At 40.4% G+C, this 15,883-nt stretch overlaps 1 protein-coding gene across 7 annotated transcripts in view; it reads left to right on the top strand.

The window, feature by feature from the left end:
* DOK5 (docking protein 5) overlaps nucleotides 1-15,883 on the top strand; it is a 43,383-nt gene that overhangs the window by 25,411 nt on the left and 2,089 nt on the right. The window contains exons 3-8 of one of the 7 annotated variants that reach the window (XM_082773144.1): nucleotides 7,206-7,320; nucleotides 7,421-7,540; nucleotides 8,287-8,476; nucleotides 9,779-9,914; nucleotides 15,302-15,364; nucleotides 15,579-15,714. In XM_082773144.1, the coding sequence (XP_082629270.1) occupies nucleotides 7,206-7,320; nucleotides 7,421-7,540; nucleotides 8,287-8,476; nucleotides 9,779-9,914; nucleotides 15,302-15,364; nucleotides 15,579-15,714 (760 nt within the window). Of the gene's footprint in view, nucleotides 1-7,205; nucleotides 7,321-7,399; nucleotides 7,541-8,286; nucleotides 8,477-9,778; nucleotides 9,915-15,301; nucleotides 15,365-15,578; nucleotides 15,715-15,883 lie in introns of all 7 variants that reach the window. The other 6 variants (XM_082773143.1, XM_082773142.1, XM_082773148.1 and 3 more) reach the window with 6 other exon arrangements.

The raw sequence follows: 15,883 nt of genomic DNA, 5'->3' as shown, positions 1-15,883 counted from the left end.
CCCTGTGCTGGAGGCTTAATTTTGATGTCCTTGCCACTCACATCTTGCTGATGTGATGCCATTTCTTCTCCCTGTCCTATGGCTGGTGCCTCCCTCAACTCACTTTCTTTGCATTGCTGTCATCATTCTGTTGCCATACCAGTAGTCTGAAGACTCTTACCCATCTAGAGGGTTGATAACATTTAGCTACCTGGGTTTAGAGGTATATTTTGGAACAAAGGAAATTCATTCATTACTTTAGGTCCAGTTGGTTTGGACATTCACCCCTTAAATTATTTTAACTTTTGCTTGTCAGGGTATATGCTTCCTTAGAAATCATGTATGTATGAAAGACATCTATTTTTATGTAAAACATTCCAGTCATTATAAGTTAAGCCCATCTATATCTGTCTCTCTTATTAAATGCGATCTAAAGTATCAATACTTCTAGTTAGTTGGCAAAGTCATTGTCCAGGGAACTTTGAAGCAACAAAAGAAATAATACCTTTTGTGTAATATTGACCTTTTTATATTTTCTAATGTCATTCTCTCTTTTTTTTTTTTTTTTTTTTTTTTAACATGGAAAGGTTAAAGCGTATTAAAATACAGGTCATCTGAGAACAGTCATCTGTAGCTTAGGAAGTGAACTGGAAATTTGCATACACAAAGCAAATTGCCCACTTAATTCATGTTGGACCCACAAGGGAATGAAAATAATTAGGATCCAGGCTACAAAATCTGGGCAGAGAATTGCCTTTCAGGTAACTCTAGTTTTCATTTGGTAAATATAAACAGTCATCCACAAATTACCATATGTTTTAGCAAAATAATATTGGGGATATGAAGAAATTCTTCTTTCTCCAAGTGAGTTTGGATTTTGAAATGTGCCAGAAGAATCCTTAATATTCCAATACAGAACCAACTAATTGCATACTGCTGACAGGAATACACTAATTCCTCGAGGGGGTCTAAGTTTTAATCCGATTGTATTAATCTTGCCTTGAAACAGCAGAAGCAATTTAAACAGTCTTTCTGTCTAGTTATGGAATAATCCATTTGGAAAATTGAATTGTGTAATTTGTAATTGTTTTCCAGGCTTTCTAATGCAAAACTGTACCAGTAGCAAATTAAACGTTTAAAGTATGACCACTCTACTTATAACTGGCTGTTAAACATTTGTTTTAATGAGTACTATCACTTATTACAAACAAAATGTCTGGTTTGAGGCTTTAAAAAAATTAAAGCAACTTGTCAGGGTGTTTTGGTATCTTCACTGTAATGCCATGCAGCAAGGCTCAGCACAAGTCTGGGGGGCAGGTATGTGTTGGAGGGGATGACGAGGACAGAAAGCTGGTCATCAGCAGCCGTGGGTATTGTGTACAGCTCCTCTGCTCTGGTGAGTGAAGGAGCAGCTTCTGAGAGCGGTGGTAAAAACTGAATCCCTAGAGCTGGGAGTTATTTTTGGCTTCAATTTCTTCAAAAAGGCAGCATTGGAATACAGTGGGGTATGGTGGGGTGTGTGCAATCCTGTACCTGAACAAGTGGAAATTAGCAGCTTTTCTAAACTAGAGATTTCCCCACTGAATAAAGGGAGATACAGGCATGGCCATAGATTTTATATGTATATATAATCTCTCTATAAAATTTGAGTATGTTATGTGTAAGTAGTAAGTTAGATGTGCACAGGCCAATCTTGCATCATAAACAGGGCTGGGCTGGAATTAGTGCTGTGGCATTTACCAGTAAATATTCCTTGGGGTGTCCCAGGAAGCATTCTGTCTGCAGCCCTTACTGAGTGAATTTCCAGCAAGCTGAGACAGAAGCATAAAGTCCTTAATTAAGATTAAAGCATGAGATACTTGCAAACCATTGAATGTGGCAGTTGTGTAGGCAATAAATATGATCCCTTGTGTTCTGTTCTGAAAGGCTACCCATATTTGAGAATTATGTCCTAATTCAAACAGTCATTTGAATTCACAGGGCTGCTAAGATCATTTTTAGTCAACTGTGTGTTTGGCATGTTTTTGAAGGTAACAGAAGAATTTTTACTTGAGTGTATCTGGTCAGGGTGAAGCTCTGTCTGTTTGTACTGTTGGCCGAGAAATTAATGATTAATCCCTGAGCCTGATTCAGGACTCTTACCACACAGCTCTACGAGTATTTTAGTTTTTAATCTGATGAAATGTACTTCAGTTATATGGTTTTTCATCTTAATGTAAAAGAGTCCTGACTGTAAAGAGGAGGGTGGAAGTATGTAAGGGAAGGTACTCTAGTTATTAATCTCAGACAAATAAAACAAATGTATTTAACTATGAAAACATTCTGTTGCAAGAGCCTAGCAGGAGGAGAGTTATTTCAAAAATGCAAAAAATAAAACTTCAGCCTCGAATACTTGCAGGTGTTTGGTGTCTGTTTCTGACTCCTTTCCAAAAGCTCAGCGGAGGGGATGTTAGCAGCCTGCCACTTAGTGTGAATTTGGTGCATATGTGCCAGACAATTTGAACCATCTGTTGCATAAGTGTGAGCAACAGGGAGGCTATTTAGGCACCTGGGATAATGATGGCATTTTGCAGCACCTTGCTGGGTGACACAGCAGGTCAAATAACAAGTGATCTTTAGACAAGCTCTCCCTCAGGAGCACAGGTGCGCTGTTGAGTCTTGGCAGCAGGAACAGCTTCTTGGCTGAAGATGGGTCTTGCAAGAAGGGGCTGGTACCATATCAGAGCACCTCTGAGAGGTGAAGACAACTCCAGCAGCTCAGCCCCCAAAAGGAGGAGAGAGCAGCTGCTTACTGACTGTTTTTGCCAGCCATAAAAATCAGGTGCCGCAGGGTTGTATCCAGGATCTAAAGCATCCATGAGCTGAATGACTGAATTTGTCTGGATGCTATCACTTGTGCCATAGCCTTCAGAAGGGTTTCCAGAGATCCAGGTTTGGTCCATCTGTTGTTCTTTGTGTGTACTAAGTCACGTACTGCAGAAAACCTTGGTCTGAAACCACCCGAGAAGAGACAAAAACTATGTGCATGTCACTGTAGATATTTGGAGCTGGGCAGAGGTCAGACTTGAGGGCTGCCTGTCCCTCACGCTTGAGTGAGATGTTTTGGTCTCAGCCCGTAAAGTTCTACAGAAACAAATGCAATCAGGAGGTTTTCAGATGTATGTGAAGACTTTCAGATTGTATGGTGTGAAATGCCATTATGCAAGAGCTCTGAAGCAGTCAGTACAGAACAAAATAATCCCCAGGCTGCCAATTGTTGTAGCTAGCAGTTCTCCAAATATAAATACCCCTTCTCCCAGTTCATGGCTAAAACATGAGTTACAAATGATTTGATGATAAGTGAAATTAATGACACAACACTATTGATTTCAGTACATCTTCAAGATATCACTCAAGGGATGCAATCACCTGCAATTTTATTTGACTAGGCTGTGAGCCAGAGCTCTCAGGAGGAACGTGTTTGTGGTACATGGCAGCAGTGCTTTTCAGTACAGTCACTCTGTGTTCACATAGTACATGAGGTGATTCCTGGAGGCACCAACTTACCACACCTGTCTGTAGTGTGTGGACTTAGACTGGGTTGGTCTCCTTTGCCTCCTCACCTATCCCAGCACATAGTACTTGGAGGCAGGGACAAAGTGATGAGGAAGAGTCTTGAGTTAGAGCCTTGTAACAACATTGAAAAATTCCATATATAATTTAGCTGTTTTTCAGGCTATGGCTTCGGTCGTGTCTCTGCGGCCTTTCTTCTTTCCCCAAACTTGCACTCTGCAGGCCAGGGACAAGCACCCCAGTCTGAGTTGGGCCTGCACTGACACCACAGTCAGCGGCACGCTCGTGGGCTCTCTGTTTCCATCCCCTGCCATCATGTTGACATAGGGACAGTTTTCCCTTAGAAAGATGAATAAACTGCTGGTTGATACCTCGGAAAAGCAAAATAGACCTCTGTGAATACTGTGAAGGCAATGTGTAAGATAAGTAATGTCTCCAGTAATCTGCATTGTCTGCCTCATAACACAGCGTGGTTAGAGGGAGTACAGAGCAAGTGTAGGAGAAGGCATAATCAAATGAAAATAAATTTTTGTGTTCAGAAGGATGAACTTTGGGATTTCAAGCATGAGCTGTGTCTTGGAAAATCTCTATTGGAATATATTACTCTGCCTTTGAGATTACTGTAGGAAAGTACTTATTTGTAACTACCTAGCCTGTCAGAGCATTTTATAAGAAGGCTAAAAATATGGCTATTCTCGGCTCCAAAACAGTGAGGCCATTATATTCACAATTCTATATTTAGTCATTTCTAAAGGAAAATCCAGTTGGGTATTACACTGTCTTCTGGTCAAGACATCTGCCCTCGTGCTTCTATTCACCTTGAGTTATGCATAACTCCTTAGTGGTCCCCTGAAGTGATTGTAGCATAAATTGACTTTCCTCACACAGGAAGAGGAGAAATGACTGCTGTTGTGGGCTATGGGGTGAAGGAGGAGCTGCTGTGTGATATGGTAAGGTTTTCTTGACTGGGAGAACTAAAGCAAAAGAAAAATTTTGGTTGCTAGGTATGGCTGTGGCTTCTGTTCTACTCCATATGCTGAGATCTTATTGGAATGGCCAAATTGGAATGACCAGCAGCTGTTGATGTGAAGCCATAGACCAGAGGGCAGATGCAGGTATACGAGATACTGGCAGGAGAAAATCTCAGTCCTGGTGGTTGGGTTCAGAGATGTTGCATTGCACATGGGTATGACACAGACATAAGCAAAGGTGCGCAAGGCCAGGAATCTTTGGGTATGTAGGTGTGAGCTGGAGACTGGGGTGGAGCCCTAGTAAAAGAAGCTGGGATCAGAAATGACGCTCCTTTAGTATCCACTAACAGCAAAGGCTCTAATCTTGTCCTTCTCGTGTTCCCAGCAGTATTTTGAGCTGCTGTCATCTGGCCCGGAAGTGTATGACTCAGGCTGAAGATAGGGTCATTAGTGATACTGGTTGGTTGGTTTGTTTGTCCTTTCCCAGTGCTGTGCAAGAGCCAGCAACATCCCACGCAGCCCAGTGTGCTTTGCCTCCCTGGCCAGGCTGCCTGGGGCTGAGGGGCAACATGCCCTGCATAGCCCCAGGAGCTGATGTACCATGTAGGAGAACCAGCTGGTTCTTCTGAGCCTCCTAGCTGCCCAAAGGACTTCTGTTTCCTGAGATTGCAAAGCGAAGCAGTTTTCTGCTTCCCCTCTGGTATAAACCTTTCTTCAGCTCCCTGAGCCCCACAGCTGCATCTTTAGGATTCATCACACTAGAGACGATTACTGCAATATCCAGCAGCAGAAGTGTTAGGCAACTGATTTTTAAGAAATGAGCTTTCAATTAGGACAAATCCTAGGTAATTAAATGATTTGTTACCAAAATGTGTGGCCAAATTCTGTTTTTGCTAACTTTTGTATTCATACATACTTTGTCACTGGTACCAATTTAATTAGTGTGTCCACTTGCAGAAAATGTGAATGTGTTCAGTATAAATGTCAGAGTAGTTACTGTCCTCAATGAAAAAGACATTTTTTTTTCTCTTGTATTTGCATATTTTCTTGGCAAATGAGAAGGACGTGAGAGCTGAACCTGGCAGCTGGCAATTTGTGCTTGACCTGTCATGTGCCTGAGTATGATGGGAATAAGCTATGGCAGATTTGTCATATTTAGCAATGAGTTTGTCAGTGTCTTGTTAGCACTGGAGGATGTACTTCCATCATAGGATTTCCTGGAAGAGTAAAAAAAATTCTCATGCGAAATTAAGTACAATCAAGAAGTTTTCAGTTTTGACACTTCTCAAAATTTTGAACTTCTCAAAATTTTGAGCCTGGAGGCTAGAAAAACCTGAATTCTAAATTTGGCAGCTATGGAGAAGGTTGGTGTGTTCCCTACAGAATGTTTCTTTCATTTGTTATTCCTTTTGCTACTGCACACAGAGTGAATTTGGGGACATGGGTGTGTTGCTTATTTTTATTTTGGGGATAGGTTGCTTACTGACTGCCGTCCCTTCCATACACAGATTACCTTTTCAGGTCTTTCTTCAAACTGTGAGTTTTAACTGTCTGTACTCCTGTGCTGAAAGGAAAAAGCAATAAATGGACTCTAAGGAGAAAGTGACGTGAGGATGAAGGGCCAGAGAGATGCAATGGGTGTGTTGGTTAACCCAAGGTCCTTTAGAGGAACAGTCTCTTTTGCTGGACTCTACAACACTGATATCTCTTTGCAGTTCCTGTATCTTCCACCTCAGGACTACTGAGACCAAAGTAATGAAGTTTTAAAGTTGCAGGTTACAGCTTTGGGAACGTTTTTGTTAAATTCCTACTCTCTTCAGTCCTTAACATGTAAAAGAATCAGAAAAACATTTTCTAATAATGAATATTTAAATATAACTTCCTGATTCCATGTTGGAGTATTAGCCTTCATATTATAAAGAATTAAAATAAAGAAGAATTTATCCTCAGTCAAACTTAGGAATGTTATTTATGGGGGTGAGTGTGAAAACTGAACGTTAGAGAAATGTGAAGAAACCATAGTAGGTATTCGTTAAAGCTGTATACCCTCTCTCTCTATATATGTGTGTTCATTTTTGTTGGAGTGAAAGATATTTTTCCAATCAGTTTTTGGCAACCAATTAACAGAAATCTGTGTTGACAATTCTGTGAATTTATTTTGTGAATCTTTGAAGATAAAAAGCTTTCTAAATACTACAACTTTTTTTAGTGGACCATTCTAACAAATAATCAACCTACCCATCAAAAATAGTTTAGACAACAGCTTTTCACCAGTTTTGACCTCCATGATGAAAGCTGTCCTGGAATTGGATTTGCTTCTCCAAATGGGTGAATGTGTTAGATTTCTGTCTTGAACTCTTTTTTTCTTTTGTTACAACTGATTGGTCTTTCTCATGTCTTACTTGATTCTACCTGCCTCTTGGCTTAAATTCTTTTTAGATTGGATTGCACTGAAGCTTACTTGCAGATAGGGAAGGACTCAAGAATATGGCTGCTTCAGCATCCAGGGTCTTCAAGTTGATTGCCTGAGGTGATTCATATCAAGGATACATTTCTTTAACAGCAATCGTAGGCATGTTCATGCTCCGTCTCTTTCTCCATCCTATGCAACTTGGTTTAATTCTTTATTTCAGCTTCTCCAGTCAATAATGGATATATATATTTTAAGGTCCCCATAAATGTCCAAATTGTGTTTATTTTCAGGTCACAGAGCTCAATAATGTGAAGAATATTTCACGAATGCCAAAAAGCACAAAGAAACATGCTGTTGGGATTTATTTTAATGATGACACCTCCAAAACCTTTGCTTGTGAGTCAGGTGGGTAAAATGGCAATGCACATAAGAAAACGTAAGAGCATTAATTGTGAAATCATAAATGTATTATACCTACACACAGATTTTCTGGGCATTTATACAGAACTTGAGGCAGATGAGTGGTGCAAGGTACTGCAGATGGAGTGTCTTGGAACACGGATTAATGACATTAGTCTTGGAGAGCCTGACTTGCTGGCATCAGGAGTGGAGAGGGAGCAGAGTGGTAGGTACATAAAATATAAAATACTGACCTTTTAAATCTTTAATTGCATTATTTTTAAGTCTTTTGGATTGTGCATGTGAACATTCAAAATAAATTGGTACCAAAAATTGTTTTTCCTAACTATTCCTGTTTATATATATATATATATATTTATTACTGCCAGAGATAATGAGCATGGTGATTAAGTGCTGCAATTCAGGGTTTTAGAATTATTTTGGAATAACGCTTTTATTTCTGAAACAAGTTAGCTGATTTTGGAGATGGAGACTGTCTTTTTGTTGTGTTTCCTTGTATCATGTCTGTACAACACTTTCAGTCTCTGACTGAGGCCATTTATCAACTTTGTAAAGTGAATAATAAATAATAATAATAATTGCATGCAGAAGCTGAGCCCATGGCTACTTCACTTTCCTATGCAAATTAACTAATTATATGCGCAAAAGCATTTGGAATATATTTATTCATGCACACAGTTATATTGTTTGCAAATATCAAGATCATGATGGTGTAGTTCTTTTGTATCTCAACGCATGACCAAATGTTTGATGCCCTTGAAGTGTAGCATTCTAACTGCTCCAAATGTAGAGTTTATTGAGTTATTGGAAGGAATTGAGTCTTTGTTTTTGAATTAATTGTTCAAAGTGGAAATAAAATCTTGTAATAGAGGTGGAAAGTAGGAAATTCCTTTAATGACTTGCACAGTTAATGGGCAGGGATTTTAGACTAACCTTTTGTTTTTCTCCCAGAGAGATTCAATGTGTATTTGATGCCATCCCCTAATTTAGATGTGCATGGGGAATGTACCTTGCAGATAACATTTGAGAATATCTGTCTTTGGGACATCCAGAATCCCAGACTAAAACTCATCTCTTGGCCATTAAGTGCCCTCCGACGCTACGGGCGGGACCCATCTTGGTTCACGTTTGAAGCAGGGAGGTAGGTGTGTGTTTGCTGTAGTGTGTTCCTTTCCTTGGTGGTGCTCTGGACAGCTTCTGAAGGCTGTCAAAGGATGTGGGAGCTTATCTTCAGACAAAGGGCTGGTTGTGTACCTTCTGTTAAAATAAAGGTTTTAATACTAATATTTGAAACAAATAAAAATAGCTCTTAAATCCAGGTTGCACCTTGAATGGAAGAAATGGCTTAACAAATGTGCCTGATGATGGGGTGGGAGAGCTGTGCTATCCCAGGGGATGCCAGGTGGAGGCTGACAGCACTGTATATTATGTATAGGCTTGTTCTTAAATCAAGAGTTGTATAAGACACAGTGGATCGGATATACAGGTTTGTGAAGAAAAGGTGAACATCATTCCAGAATTTGTACAACATGGGCCTTTGGGCACGGAATTACAGGTTTTAAGCAGTTCTGTGCAAAGATAAGCATTTGAAGGGTAGACTAGTGTTTCCAAGTTGTTTCCCAGAAGCAAAATAAAGTAATGGAGAAGGGATTCCTGTTTTCTATCTAATTGACAAATGGGTTTATAAGAAATTTGAATGCGGTTCCTTGTTCTAGAGATGCTGTTTTCTGTTGCTTCCTGCAGCTTATGTTTAATGAGCTGAAGTCTTTGTGTGGCTGAAGTTGGAGCATCGGTTCATTGAACTAAACTACCAAATTCTTTCAAAGGGTTTGCATTATTTTAAGTAAGCAAATTAAAGAATTGTAATAGTAAAAGAGAATCTCATCCTACAATTAACTTATCTGGAGAGAGAAAAGACATTTAAATGCCTATACTCTGTATTGCTGCAGAACTTTGTTCTCTCAGGAAAAAGGATATGATGTTTCTAATTCATTGATCATGCATTAGTCATTGCAAGACAATGCAATTGGGATGCTAAGGATAATGTATCTAGGGTCTCAAGTGGAAGGCAAAACTGCAAAACTCATTACAGGCAATATTAAAAGTCTGAAAGGGAAAGAAGGCAAATTAATCCCACCTTTTAGTCTAAAATTTATAAACCTGGGTGTTGTGCATGAACTCTCTAGAGGCTAAGCACTTTTGAGAAATTAGTGATACTCACCTGAGTCTGTGTTTGAGAGGAGTAATACCAGTATGGATTAAAACAGTGAGGTTGGACTAGGGCTGTTAAAGCCCATATAGATAACTTTGTTCCATATTTTAACAACCTTTTGCTTTCCTACCGCTTGTGCAATAACGCTTCTAGAGCCGCAAGGTAAAGTTGAGATCACCGTGAGCAAGTGAAAATCTCACATTTGGATCCCGTCTGTTCTTGCTTTGGCAGAATGTGTGACACAGGAGAAGGACTATTTATCTTTCAGACACGAGATGGCGAAGCAATCTATCAGAAGGTTCACTCGGCTGCTCTGGCCATAGCAGAACAACATGAGCGCCTGTTACAAAGCGTGAAAAATTCAATGGTATGGCTGCTCACCATGTTTGTTATTCTGCACTGTTATTCTGCACTGGGCACCAGTGAATGGTGTTTCTTCACTGTGACTTTGTCTTTTGATTCACAGATAGTAAGCAGTCTGACTATTGTTCTTAATAAATTCTCTTGATTATTATGTTTAGGCCAGTATATATAACTGGGATTGCTTTTCAAGAATCTGAACAATAGGGGAACTTAGTCCATGATTTTTGCATTTGGAAAACTGTAAATAAGTGTGACTTAGTTCAGATATGATAAGCTCCTGTCAGCATAGTCGGCATTCTCGCTATATTCTTTTAATTAATCACCATCATGAGTTTGTTGTTTGGAAACATTTATCATCAATCTATTTGCAAAATGTTATGGCTCATGCTCAGTTTTTCATTTGTTATTTATGTCTACACTTGAAGGATGATTTGGAAAGAGTCATATGGTTCAGATTAAACTGTGGGGGAGGACTAGACGTGTTTGTCTGATCCCTCAGTGGATGTCTGTTTTCCGCAAATGGTTTTTGTGTCTAAAACTCATTTTATAACACTCATTACTGCTAGGAGATGTAGGAGTGTAAGATGCAAACTAACATATGGACTGAGAACTGAGATGGTGTGGGATCTCCAAAAACATTCCATTGAAGAATGGCAGTTTTATGGCACTTGTACCTTACGTGTTTCCAGATATTACCATTTCATTTCTTTGTTTTCTCATGAAACCTGTAGAATCAAAAGGGATCTTTTGTAAATGACGTATCACAATTGGTCTCTGCATGTCAGGGCTCACAGGTTGACTCTGACAGTAAAACTAGTATCCTGATGATTAGACTTTCTGGAATGTATAAAATGCCCAGAATGGAAAACTGTGCAAGAACCTGGCCATAAACAACATCTCTATTCCAGGCAGTAGTAATAGATTTATGTAATCTGCAATAAGAATTATGTCTTTCCATTTTTATGAACAAAACCACATCCATGTCTAATCCTTTTAGTAATTCTACTAATATCTTGGTTTCAGGGATAAGTTGTAATGATGAGTTATCTCAGTATTAACCAGATGACTCAGTGGAGATAAAGCAGAAAATGTCATTACAACTTGTGGAACTCGTAAGTTTTTCAACCCTTCCAGGCTTACTAGGAAGAAGCTTGACACATTGCTTTTTTTTTTCAGTAAAAAATGTTAAAGCTAGCAGGTGATCTGCAGCCAGCATTGCTGTTATTTTTCCCTTTCCTGGTAAAGTATCATCTAACGCCATTTTTGCTATCTCTGACTTCTGTTTAAAACAAAGAATTTTCTACTTCCAGTTAGAGAAGGCAAATTTTATTCAAGACTATCTAAAATTATCTAATGTGAGACAGATAAGTAGATGATGAACACTCGTTAGTAATTAATTTAAGCAGATTAAAATTAACCTAGCCTAGGTCAGCCTAGCTAGCAAACATCTGTAGCACACCAGCAGCAGTACAACCTGTTGAGAGTACAATTTCAGTTCCAAAGAAGAGAGAAATTAATTAATTGTAGCCTCCTGAAATGGATGGGTTTTTGGGCAATTTCATATATGGTGGTTTTACATTTGTGTAATAGCATCTTTTAATATGTGGTGTCTGATGCTGTGCAGTAAAAATTTCCGATATACAAGTGCCAATACAGTCAACAGATGGATAGTTTCAATAGAGAGCAGCTGTACAACCTCAAAAAGCTTTTTCATGAATATTGTGTCCAACCCCCACCCCCCTAAATCTAGTTTTATATACACTAGAGCACTAAATGGGGAATAAGAACATATTCCTGTCGAACTGAAAGTCTTGTAATTTAGTAGCTGAATATAGTTGTTTCAGATGAGTCCATATGCCCCTGAACATGAGTTTCCCAAGTCTGTCGTAGAAGTGTCTGATTCCAAAATGCTCAGCAAGACTTAGTCCCTTCTTTGGGTTTCAAGGATACTCAGATTTATGGCTTTGGACAGAGGACCATTATATCAGTGTACAAATCAGGTAGCTACTTTTGCAATTTACAAAATACTTTGTAAAGGTCATCTTCATCATTCAAATTGATTTATTTCCCCTGTATTTTAATTGTTTGAAAACATCAAAAAGGAGTTTATTTTAGATATTTGCACTTCATGCTCAGCTGTCTGAGCTGTCTTACATTGTTTTTATCTCTAAGAATTATTAACCCTGTGTGAAATTTTGTATTAGTGAAGCTTGAGCTACTGTTTACTGAAAGGGTAAAGAAAAGTAAAAGGTAGAAGACTGGTGGTGAGAAATTAAGTCTTCACTGAGCATCTTCTGTTTTAAGCTGAAATCCTGGCCTCTGCTACCACTGATGTGATCATCTGAGATGGAGGTGAAGATCGTATTAAGCTACCTGAGGGCTCCTGGAGCCTGTGCAAGAAATGGGAGTTGAATGTCCCATGCTGATAGAGCAAATAAAGCTGCCAAGTACTGTTGAGAGTGTGGGCTATAATGTGTCTGTCACCTCCCTAGCAGTCACTTGCTTTATAGTTCAGTTTGTGACTATAACAGACTCTGGCTGCTGAAACGCACGTGGAAAATTGATGTGATAGGGGTTCCTCAGCTGAGAGTCTTGGCCTGACACTTTCTATTCATGTGCTGTGGCTTTCTGGTGAGGTTTGAGCATATGCTGACTGGAGTCTGGCACACATTCACAAGTGGGTGTTATTTATTTTCCTTTTCAGCAAATTCAGAGATCTCCCTTTTCTCTTTTAAAGGCAAAAAAGAGCTGGCTCTGCTTAGCGATGCAAGAAGCCGTTCTGGTCAGTGGTAACTCACCTCGCCCAACTGTTCCTTTCCCTTCGCTTTTGCACTGCCAGACAATAAAATTAAAATATCTATTCAAATTGTAGACATATTGTCATGAATATTTGGTTGCCATGAAAACTGACAGGAGTAGTGCTGTGACTTGACTGCTGTCATCTCTGCCTGGTCGCGGTTTAGGTTGCTTTAGAAAAAGACATTACAGCCTGACATCTCGCTAAGAAGTAATAACAGTGAACCTCTCCGTTTTGGCAGCTAAAGCTCAGCGCTTCAGAGAAAGATATTATCAGCCAGTTTACTGGCAGCTTTGGCTGACTCTTCCCCTCTCTAGAACCGAGGAGTGCGCTTTGTGCTAGATCCATCTGATGTACGAGTGCGTCAGTCTTGGCTAGGGCCTGCTATCCTCTCTGACCATTTCCAGAGAGATTGATAATTAGGAGTGGAAAAGGTGCTCATTAACTTCTGGAGTGAAAGAATACTGGCTAATAGCGTAAAACAGTAAAAGAAAGCCACTCAAAACAACAGCGATGTGTTAGTGCCCTTTAATTTCTGAAGCTGTTTATTTTAATTACTGTTGAGTATTAATAGTATTAATAAATTTACTTCATTAGGAAGAAAATCACCTCAAAAACATAGCAACACTCTCCATGTGGGTGTCCCAAGATGAAGGTTTACATAGTGCACATTGCTTAAAAACAACATGCCCTGCAAAGTCTTTGAGAATTGTGTATTCCATCTTGAGAGAAAAAACTTTTTTCTTTCTCTTTCTTTAATTCCTTTTTTTTTTTTTTTTTTTTCCTTTCTTTTAAAGAAAAGTGTGTGTCTCATGCTAGCTTTGCTGCTTGCTAAAGCAGGACACAAAAGGAAGATACTTATTCTTCCCTCCCTGGGACTTATGTGGGACTTGTGGGAACGAACAGCACCTGACCCAGCCCCAGTGAGCTGCCTTAGTGTAGCTCAGCACATCTCTCACTCAGGTGCCAAGAGGTGGCATCGCAGTTCCCTGGCTGTTTTCAGCCCTGGTTGCTGCTGCTTGGGTGTGCAGCTTCTCCATCCCCTTTCTCCATGGATTGTTCGTAGCCAGTAGAGCTCTGAGGTGGCTTTGTGTTGGCCCTCACTGCTTCTTGCCTCTTTGCTTCTCCTTTGGTTTAAGCATGACTTGGCATAATTTGATCCTTGACATGTGTGGAAGGAGTTGCATCTGAACCGCTTTGGGGATCCTGATACCATTTCAGCACCATCCCCTGGGAGGAAGAGGGTGAGAGACTATGGATTAGGTGCCCTCCAGTTAACAAATTATTTGTTATATTAATGATATGTGGAGTTACATGTCTCATTTGGTCCTCTGCTTGCAGCCAGTGCTTGTGCGTGTTCCAGCATATCAATTCTGGCAGGTTTTGACCAGCTTACGGTGGTGGGTGCTTCCAAGGAATAAAGCCAGGTCATTATCAAGCTATTCCTACTTCTTCAGTTGCCACAGAGATACAGTAGGTTAATTGTGAGAATGAAATCAATCATCATTTAAACTGCTTTAGCTCACAGTCCGAGGTGTTTTGATGAAGTGCCGTGTATTCAGGACATAGCATCTTTTCTCCAGCTGCAAGTTTTTTAATTTTTTCCCATGCTGACTGAGTTCAGGAGGGGCACCTCTTCTGGCCCTTTTCTATGTCTTTTATCTTCTTTCCCTAGCTGCGTCTCCTTTTCCTCTGAAGATATCCTTTTGTTTTTTTGCTCCTCTCCTGAGAGCAGACATGTTGCTCAAACTGCCTTAGCTTGTTGCTCAACTCACCAGTAAGTCGAACCACCCAAGAAGCATCTCCAATTAAGAAATGCCAGCCTCACAATGCTCTGCTGGTTCTGCTCCAGTAGGAGGTTGTTGTTTGTTTCCGTGGTGCTGCTGTGTGTGGTGACACCGGCAGGCGGTGCCGGGCCTTCAGTGAAGGAGCTGTGATAAATACACTGTGTGGCGTAGGTGGAAACTTGCATTGTGCAGGGACTTGCATCCTACTGACTTGGAGGTGGGTGTTTTAAGAGCAAGGGTTGGTCTGGGTTTGCTTTCGTTTTCATGTATTTTACCTTGATATCACAGGCACAGCATCCACAATACAGAGAGGAGGTTGAGGGTTGCTGGCACCTCTGAAGAACTTCAAAATGGCTCACTTCAATGATGTCTCTTATCTGCCTCCTCTCTGTGCTTGGTTCACTTGTTTGTTTTTGCTCCAAAATATGCTGAAATTCTTGTAAGAGATTCTTTCACCTCAGGTCTTGTGAAACTAAAATGAAAAAGCTTGCTCTTTTTGTAAAAAGCATCTTTATAAATTAGACAAAGGCAAGTATAGATTTGGTATATTTGAACTAATGTTTGCTAGAGCTTTGGAAAGAGAATTTTAGCTGTACTGTGAAGCTTATGATAAAATCCAAACATTTTCGTCAGTTTGCATATGTGTGTTAATGAATTCACACGAAATATGTGTAATCAGGTTCTAGGTGTGCTAAGGTTGTACTTAGCTTTGGAAAGTTGGGAAGTAGTTGGGAGACCCTCCGATGGCTTTGTTGCTGAAGGGGGAGTACTTTCCTATCTTCCACTGACTCCCCGTTTCTGTTTCAGCTGCTTGAGTTAAAACTCCCCTCAGGGGAAGCAGTGCTAGCGCAGGACCAGGGGAGCACAAAGGTGAGCTTTGGTGCGCAATAATAGCGTGGCCTCCTAACCCGAGTGCTGTGTGCCCGTGGAGACTAACCCGGGTTAGTCACTGCTGCTGGTATAGGGTGGGCTGATGGATGGAGGGAGAGGCTGTGTTGACAACATCCTTAGAAATCTTTACAGGGTGTGGTTGTGCCTTTTCTCTGAGGATGTGTGATAAGCACAACTGTCTCCTTCACATCAGTTTACTGCTTTGCAGCTTCAGATGAAGATGAGCGAGCGAGCCGTGTCCCTCAGCACCATGGTGCCCTTGCCCCGCAGTGCCTACTGGCAGCACATCACGCGACAGCACAGCACTGGCCAGCTCTACGGCCTGCAAGGTAAGGGGCTGGGACTGGACAGGGTCAAGGCACAGATCAGATAAAAACACTGTTGAAGCGTTTCAGCAGCTTTCCATCCCATGAAACATTCGTGCTCAGTTGAAGCCAGTTGCCACTGCTGTCTAGCAGATGGAGGGAAGCACAAGTCCAACCTTGAGATGGATGACTT

The sequence above is a fragment of the Aythya marila genome (assembly GCF_965140915.1).
Source record: "Aythya marila genome assembly, chromosome: 16".
Lineage (NCBI taxonomy): Eukaryota > Metazoa > Chordata > Aves > Anseriformes > Anatidae > Aythya > Aythya marila.
This window is presented reverse-complemented; position numbering and strand designations above follow the sequence as displayed.